We start from the raw sequence: 9,119 nt of genomic DNA on the forward strand, positions 1-9,119 counted from the left end.
AAGCTGCAAAACCTAAATGGCTTACAGTGTATAGTTAGACGAATAGACACACGGGAAGTTATCAAATATAGCTGGATTATTTATACAATGGCAATAAAATTGACCAGATACATAGCAGGATGGAAATAAATGGTGTCAACTTAACCATCTTAGGAAATGTATATAATGTGTCCATTTAGTATTTGAGACTGAGATTAACAAATTACCACGTAAAACATTTTCTCCACCTGAAACATGACAACATGCTAAAGACATAATAGTTAAATTACTTAAACTTCATTCAAATGGCTTTAAATGTTACACTGTGATATAATTCTGTAGTCTAGTGTCATATAAATTATATATTTTAAAAAATCTTCGCAGTGGAGCCACACCCCTCCTCTCTTACTACAGCACTGCGCGCATTAGTCACATGACCCGTCGACGTCACGCTTTCGTATGCTTTTGGATTCAGGCAGAAGAAGATGGCGGCCTCCTCAGGTTAGTCTCACAATCTCCTCAACCCTCGCGGTCCTCCGCGGCCGTTTTTTAAAACTTGAAGCGCCAAGCACATGTTTCACAATCCCATATGTATTATCCGAGAGGTTTCCCGTGCTCAAATGCCTTTATTTACTTCACTTAACAGACCTGTGTGCAGTTTGAACTGTGTGTGTGTGTGTTAGCATCGAGCTAACGGCCCACAAACAGACTTGTAGTTTAAAAATAACATCAGATTTATTTTATGTTATCAGTTAAGGAATAATATAGCCACACATCGAGAATAATTGTGCTTTTATAGGGTACCGAGGCATTGATAAAATGCTGTATGTTGCAGTTGAGCGGGTGTATCGGTGCAAATGTGAGGCGAGGCGGAGCATTGACGCGCGTGCTGCTGCTGGTTCCGTCCAGTGCCGTGACAAAACGGGCCTTTAACTGATGTTTAATTATGTGTCAAACCAGAACCTGAGCAGGTTAAAACAGCCTCACATAGTCATTTAAACCTTTTAAAGATAATAAGTATATGGAAAAGTGCGTGATGATTGTGTAATATATATATATATATATATATATATATATATATATATATATATATATATATATATATATATATATATTAGTATATAACACACTCATTTACACTCTCGTGTAAAGCCATTTCATAATAATATGAGGGGCTGATTTATACATATAAATTCAAGGAGACCTTTAAACCCATTGAATCTCAGATAATTTGAGAAATTCATTATAATTGTTTACTATTGAATGTAGCTGCATATTAGAGCAGATCTCATTTATTAATTTCAAATGACATTTTTAGTTTATATGGAAAGAACAGCTTAAACATGTATTTAAACGTTAACTTGGATATTTCGAGAAGATTGCATTGCATTTGCACACAGTTGCACATCTTGACACAGAATAAGATGCATGCAAATGAAGTTTAAAATGTGTATGTTCACATATTTTAAGGTCAGATGCATCAGCCGATCTTTTGTCAGAAATATATTGAGTTATTCGTCTTGGCCTTGAGATTTTGAGGAAGTGAGAAACCGTGATAGAGAATGGGTGTCATTTCCTGAATCATTCACGGATGAGTGATTTAGTCTTTCCTTTAGACACTCACCTGAACTTGCAAATCTCGTACCTCCACTTTGTCAACGCTAGAGTATCTATGAAAACGCTAATCAGCGTTGAAATGCAGTTTATTAACATGTTATATTTGAAACTGCACAGATTTTGTGTGACATGCACTTAAATGTGCTTAGTTACATTATTATTTTTTGTCTCTGGCTGATCAGACGGTTCTGTTTTATTCTGCTTATGAAGATTGAAGAAGACAGTGAGATCCCTCATACAGTCTTTGTTTTGTTTGAAAAAGAATTTAATCAAATAGTTTTCTCAGCCAGTGCATCAAATATACCTCAAATAAGAGGTTTTGCTCATCCACGAATAAAGGAAACATATGTTGATTTCATATTAAATGAAAACGCAACTGTCTGAAATGTTTTAAACAAAAAACTTAAAGATTCACCTTACTATCCCGCCTCGTTCAATTCTGTTTTTACTTTTTAAATTTTAGAGAATTTTACAATTGAGATATCTCTCGATTAAAGGTGCTCTAAGCGATGTCACACGTTTTTTAGGCCGAAACATTTTTTGTCACATACAGCAAACATCTCCTCACTATCTGCTAGCTGCCTGTCCCCTGAACACACTGTAAAAAACGCCGTCTCTGTAGACAGCCCAGGCTCCACAAACGACAACAAAAACAAACTGGCCCAGCCTGGACCACGAAACATAACAAACAGTGTTCCAGCCAATAACCGACAAGAATGATTTGGGGGTGGGGGTTGGGGTGTTAGTGCGCGTGCACATGAATGGGGGGTGTGGGGAGTGGAGGAGAGAGAAGCATGAAGAGGGAAGTTAGCTAGAGGAGAGATGTCCCAGACAACGACTAACGTTAGAATTATATTCTCTTGAATTTTGATATGGCTGACACACGACCAAAGAGATGACGTTCCGATGAACAAATAGCAGAGAAGAGGGAAAAAGGAGAAGGAACGTGCAAAGTCCCGAATTTATGGATGAGGAGGAGGGAGGGTCTTAGCTAGCCTCCGTTTTGTTTGACAATACTTCGAATGTCAACAAGAAGTGACGTCACCCAACATCGCTTAGAGCACCTTTAATACGAGCTCTTAAAACCTGCATGTGAAATTATAATAAATTTTTCCAACTCTTGTATTCTTCATTGAAAATATTTCAAGTCAAAAAATCTCAGCTGCGAACAGAGTTTTACCGACTAGTCCGAGAGGCACTGCCTTTAATGAATTGTCTTTGTGTTCTTGCAGGAGTTAAAGTCCCTCGCAATTTTCGTTTGTTGGAAGAGCTTGAGGAAGGACAGAAGGGTGTCGGTGATGGGACAGTGAGCTGGGGTCTGGAGGATGATGAGGATATGACTCTCACACGGTGGACGGGCATGATCATCGGACCTGCACGAGTATGTCCGCTGTTTAACCATGTTTATGTAGCAGTTGAATGACAACGATACGGATGACTCATCTGACAAAATTATTACATTCTTCAAATGTTGTGTTGAGAAATCAGGCTGCTTCTTTTTTTTTTTTTGCGTTTCCGATGTCAAACTATTTTATAGCGTGACTGAAATCTTGGACAGTAGTAAACAGCACGCCTTCATACTATCCAGCCTGACGCATGACAGCTGGCGGTGTAGATTAAAGATAAAGATGCATGCCATGAAAAGCAGCAGAAACCTTCTTTAGTGGTTTATATATTTGTTCAAACTGGCAACATTATTTATTGGGCTGGAAATGTGGCCCACTTCTGGCTATGTGGTATACTGTGATTTTGTTTCATTTGCTTAATGAAACCTGTCTAGGTCACATTTCACCCGAAAATGATAGAAAATATATATTTTGCATAAAGATAATAAATCATATTTTAGCACCATTTGCAATGACATTACTTTCATGACAATTAAGCACTTTTGTTATAAATAAAATTTATGCTGATTTTAATCAAATAATTGTTTTCACTCTACAGGAATGAGAATTAAGCTGAATTGTTATGAAAATAATGTCACTGTGCAAAATCAACACTAATTAAATTGAATTATATTTATTAAGATTCATTAATATAATTAAATTTAATTAGTGTTGATTTTGAGCTGGAATATGAACTACACATTAAGATTCTCCATAATAATAGTGTTATTAAACAGACAATTTTAGATAAAGACATATAGCCTTGTATTTTGCTAAACATAGTTGGTTCAGATTTCTTTTGCATTAAAACTATTCAGCTAGGGTCATTTTGAGTGGATAAATTCCTTTCTGTTTGATAGACCATCATTTAAAACTGAAAGTTGAGTGAGATGTGTTTCCATCTGTAGTCCATCATCGTGTGTTGCCGTCGTACAGAATACTGAAAAACATTACGTCAGCATGTGAAGTGTGGTATTTTTTCTTCGAGTTGTGTAGGTCTATTCTCTTTGATGAGTCGATGTGTTTGTTATCCTCTCACTTTCATGTTCCGTTTGGCATTTCGGCTTTAACCTTTGACTTTTTCCTTATTTCTCAGACTAATTACGAAAACAGGATATACAGCCTGAAAGTGGAGTGCGGACCTAAATATCCCGAATTACCACCGAATGTTAGATTTGTTACAAAAATTAGCATGAATGGAATAAATAATTCCAATGGGATGGTAAGTTGAATCATTTTTTTATAACTGACTGTTTTGAGTGTTATTGTACCCTGCGTGTTGTCTATTATGTTTGAGATCATTTTACTGCAAACTAGAGAAATGTGAGGTTGCAGTTATTTTCACACGGATGCAGAAAAGAGTCACTCGAGTCACATCAGTACTGCAGAGGAGGGACGTTTCTCACTGTGCCTGCCTAAGCAGAACCAATAATGAATCTCAAACATGTCTAATGAGATTCAGCTGGAGACCGAATACAAAAGGAGCCGCAGAAAATTAAACGGTTTATTGCACCACAGAGGATTGATATATTTTTTTAATTCTCTTCTGTGTGTTTTTCTTAATGATCGGCCCAAATATGCGATGGTCTGTTGGATGTAGAATTAAGATCTTTGTGCTGTTTGCCAAGTGGAAGTATATTGGTTTAAGATGAACTAAATCCCAGACCAAAATGCTGTCATTTTGCAAGCTAATTATTTGAAACAAACAGCTCTGTCACTTTTATATTAAATATACCTCTAGGCAAGTAAAAAATAAAATAAAAGTAAAACAAACACATACAGCTAATTATATAAGGATGCCTGTTTTCAACTGAAATGAGAAGGAAGCATTGGAAATAGTTTCTTGTTTTCTGATGCTAGATTAAGGGGTTGTTACATCCAGTGACTCATCTTACCCCAACTTTATAGTCATGATAAAACTTAATCATCTGGCACATCAGGAGATTTAGGCCTGTTTGATCAGTTTTTTATTGGGCAGTTTGATTAGCGTCACTCCGATCCCGTAAGTGGAATAGTGTTACACAGGGTTCCTACGCAGTTTGGATAAATATGCAATTTGATTTGTCATTTCCAGGTCTGGATAATTATGGAAAAAATAAAGGCTTCTACAATTAAGAATTTTTAGAAATTAAGTATTTCTAAAAATACGTTTATCATTCAAGCTCTGTGTTTTCGTGGCAAAAGTTTAGTGATCATTTAGGGATTGTCGAACATGACCAAATGAATTCAAGGCGCACATTTTAATTTCCCAAAAGTCTTTTTCGTGACTTGAGTCTCTTTTGAACTTCACTCAGGCTGTTTGGTGATCATGCCACATCAAACCACATTTACAGCATCAAACCGATGTGTCAGATGTGAATATATGCCATTTTCTAAAGCGTTTTAGGTTTCTTGTCATCATATAAGAGCATGGTATCACTTTGAGACAACCAATAAAAAAACGGAGTAATCACTGAATTATATACCAAATATAATGCTGTAAGAACCATTTATGTTAAATATGTGTAAGATCCCTGGATATAGGAACAGGTTTTTTTGCATATCATTACAATGACTTCAACCACTTTACTTTTCTAGTTTAAGCTGTTACTGTTTTTTCCTTTTTAGCTTGTTGGTAAATTTCTTTTCAATAAAATCTCTTCTAAGACCATTGACTAGTTTCGGGTCGTAGTTGAGCTGTATCGATTGCATTTGTGGCATATTTTGATTAGCACTCACAATAGTTTTGTCTCATCCTTCAGTTTTTTTATGCAAATATCACACTTACAGTAACCCTACCAATATAAGTTAACCAGGTTAGTCTGAAAACAGAAATGTGAAACTGGTATTATTAATTAGTTCAGATGGGACTTTTTTTCTCACCAAATGAACTTTTGATTGTGCTACCAATATAATAATGAGTTTCCTACCATCAAGTACAATTGTTTAAATCTTGTGGCTTTTCAATTCAATGTTTACCGTCCGACTCGTGTATTTTTATTGTGGGTTACTATAACCACCATTCTTTCTTTTTTTATAACTGAGGAACAAATTGAAATTGTCACAAATGCTCTTGACATATTTGAACTTGTATTAAACCCAAAAAACATTTCTTTAATAAATCCTGTTTATTCTTTATTTAATTTTGTGGCATGATTTGTGCAATGCAAATTGACTCTTGAATCTTAAATCATGTAACTCATTTCTGCATGTTTCTCCCTTTCTTTCTGTCTCTTTTTGTTCCAGGTGGATGCACGTAGCATACCAATTCTAGCAAAATGGCAAAACTCATATAGCATTAAAGTCGTTCTTCAAGAGCTAAGGCGTCTTATGATGTCCAAAGAGAATATGAAGCTTCCTCAACCGCCGGAAGGACAGACGTACAGCAATTAATTGTAAATGATTGTTATGACCCTCTGTCTTAAACCTTACTCTCTTAGAAAAAGAAAAAACAAAACTATTGCTCACTCCACACTCAAACAGTCTCCGCTGCAGGAGCACAATTGGACATTTCGAATAGTTTAGCTTGAGAAGCAAAGAAAGGAAAATGCTTATATTGTGTGGCACCATGTTCAGTTCTGTTTTGAAATCAAGAGTGCACAAATCTCTCTCTTCCAGTTCCATTTACATCGACCACAAGCTTTATGTTGATGAACTGAATCCTGTCAGCATAGACGCAGAAAGAAGGCATGCTAGGTGAGGTTTATACAGATCTGTTCATTTTAAGTTAAAGTAATGGGACACCAAAATTAGGATGCATAAACAATGGCATGCTTATTTAAAAAAAATGAGGAAAAAAAAAAGAAACAAGTTGTAAGTTAACGTTTAAAGAACTTTTTTGTGTGTGAATCTGAACCCCTCACTGACAAAAACGTTAAGGGTCCTAAAAGTGTGCCTGTAGTCTTCTAGTGGACTTTCTCTTCTGTTCGGTTTTTATTTTGAATGTCTGTATTTGACACAATCGCAGTTTGTTTCAGCGTGTTGTAAACGGACGCTCTGTTCTTGTTCTGAAATCAAGCCGTGCGCAAGGATCTGTCGGGTGCATTAAAGTGTGACTCTCCAACCCGCTGTCAGACTCTGTTTGTACACGAGTCCATCACACGCTGCGGAAATACGCTGAGATGTTACTGTACGAATAAAGCAGCAAACCCTTGCCATTCAGGGACGGGATACGGAGAGTGTCCGACTCGCTGTTTCGCATCGTTTTGAATGACACAGCCTTATTTTTACAGTGATAGATTAATTTTATACAGCAAACCTAGCTCCCATTGACCTCATATCACTGCAAGGTAACTAAACATAAGTGTGTGTTGTGATACATAACATTTGAATTGCTCATCACAAGTTTATCGGATGCGTTTGAACGTTTTACACACTTCGTAAGGTGACGTACTGTGAAAATCATTTACAAGTGAGTTTGAGGTAGGGTGTCTTCATTAGGAATCACTGATTGTGTGTTAATGATAAGATTTGCTGTACGCTTGCCCTTGCTTAACCACAGTGCTTTACGACTCCACACCTGTAACTGCAACGGCATGCTGTTATGTAGCTTTCATTACAACACCAACTAGTACTTCAGTAATTATACCGTTAGAAGCACTGCTATAATCCTTAGGTACTCTAACAGAGTTAATCATTGAATTAAATTGTAATTCCAGTGAATGGTGGGGGTTTGTTGTGCTGTTGTTCATTTATGCTTCAGTTGGCTACGACCTTTTTATTGAAGTCTTCATTAGCAAAAACTAATAGGCAGTTATCGTGCTAATTAATATATGTAGTGGCAATTTTCTTACGGTCTCTACATTTTCAGAGCCACAAATGAAATCACCCTGTAATGCATCTAAGGAACTTTTTTTTTTTTTTCCTCCTCCCTGTTCATGTTTTTCTTTCTTTTTTTTTTTCTTTTTTTTAAAGACGTATAATCAAATTAAGTTGAATATGTGACACCGGGGATATGTTCAGAATAATAAAACAAACATTGTGGAACACACTTGGTTCTTACTCTGGTCATTTTTTGCAGGATGTCTTGTTGAAGTATTTGTGGAATTAATATTAAAAAGATGCGTTGAAATAATTGTTTTATTTACCACACCACATTTAGCTTGTGATTCACAGGTTCTAAAAGGGGGTTTTCACAACAGTGCCATAGAAGAACTGTTCTGGATTCCCCCACAAAAAAACTTTAAGTAAAAAGTTCTTAAAAGAACCAGTTTGTGGGGAACCTTTTGTGAAACCAGGACTTTAAGTACAAATATACACCCTTTAGAGGAAGATAAAGTACAAAGGTGTATCTTGGAAGTATATATTTATCTTTCAGTTTCAGTAAATTTACTTTTGTTTGCTTGTTAGATGTAGTTGACTACATATTTGTGATGGATTGACATTATAATGAAAATGTCTTGTTTGAAGTCAACACTAAGAAAGACAACAAAATTGAACCTTTTCTCTTTCTTAATGCATGTTTTTGTGAACAATTCATTAGTGCATTTTATTCCAAAATTCTTTTTTGTTTTTTTTTGTTTTGTTGCAGTCTGAAATTCCTTTTTATCTTATGTCAGCAAGCCGTCTTATATTCATCCACCTTTCATATAGAGACACTTTTTATGATCTAATCAATACATCTAATCACATTACGTAAGTAAAATGGCTTGAATGGCTTGGTTGGGGCAATATTTCAGTCATTGTATGAAATATGAGAGATTGAGAACTGAATGGTTACATGCCATAGCAATGTTTCTCAATCATTGTCCTGCTGTCAAAATCAGTTTTGTCCTTTTGGTTTTAGGCCTTAGGTGGTCCATCATTAGACATGACAGAAGAGAGCTTAAACTGATTCTCTTTCCAATAAGGGGTCTTGCTAGATCCAAGATACTCTGTTCTTCAGATTTAGCTGGATAATGGTTGAATCCAAGTGGTTTTAAATACATTTCATACAAGTTATTGTGCATTGAGATATAAGCACATGCCTCACAACATCAAATCACAAAGTATTTAGGAACTTAAGCCACATTACAAATGTCATTGCATTAGATAAATTCAGATTGGTTTTATATTATAGACAAACAGCATAAGCAAACATTTCACAAAACGTTTGCTAAGTTTGAAATCATAAAAAGTACCAATTAAGACATTTAAAGTGCTTAGACACTTTCTGTTTGT

The 9,119-nt window shown here is 35.8% G+C and overlaps 1 protein-coding gene across 1 annotated transcript; it reads left to right on the forward strand.

Annotated features, from left to right (window-relative positions):
* The first annotated feature begins 403 nt into the window (after positions 1-403).
* ube2v2 (ubiquitin-conjugating enzyme E2 variant 2) lies at positions 404-7,950 on the forward strand. The gene is made up of 4 exons (XM_079863192.1): positions 404-480; positions 2,829-2,977; positions 4,078-4,203; positions 6,207-7,950. The coding sequence occupies exons 1-4, from the start codon at positions 465-467 to the stop codon at positions 6,351-6,353; spliced, it is 438 nt and encodes a 145-aa protein (XP_079719318.1). The 5' UTR covers positions 404-464; the 3' UTR covers positions 6,354-7,950.
* The last annotated feature ends 1,169 nt before the right edge of the window (positions 7,951-9,119 follow it).

This window comes from Squalius cephalus (assembly GCF_949319135.1).
Source record: "Squalius cephalus genome assembly, chromosome: 25".
NCBI classification, from domain to species: Eukaryota; Metazoa; Chordata; class Actinopteri; order Cypriniformes; family Leuciscidae; genus Squalius; species Squalius cephalus.

Coding starts and splice junctions, on each gene's coding strand:
- ube2v2 (XM_079863192.1), top strand. Junction 2,978..4,077: donor TGATCATCGGACCTGCACGA/GTATGTCCGCTG, acceptor CTTATTTCTCAG/ACTAATTACGAAAACAGGAT. Junction 4,204..6,206: donor TAAATAATTCCAATGGGATG/GTAAGTTGAATC, acceptor TTTTTGTTCCAG/GTGGATGCACGTAGCATACC.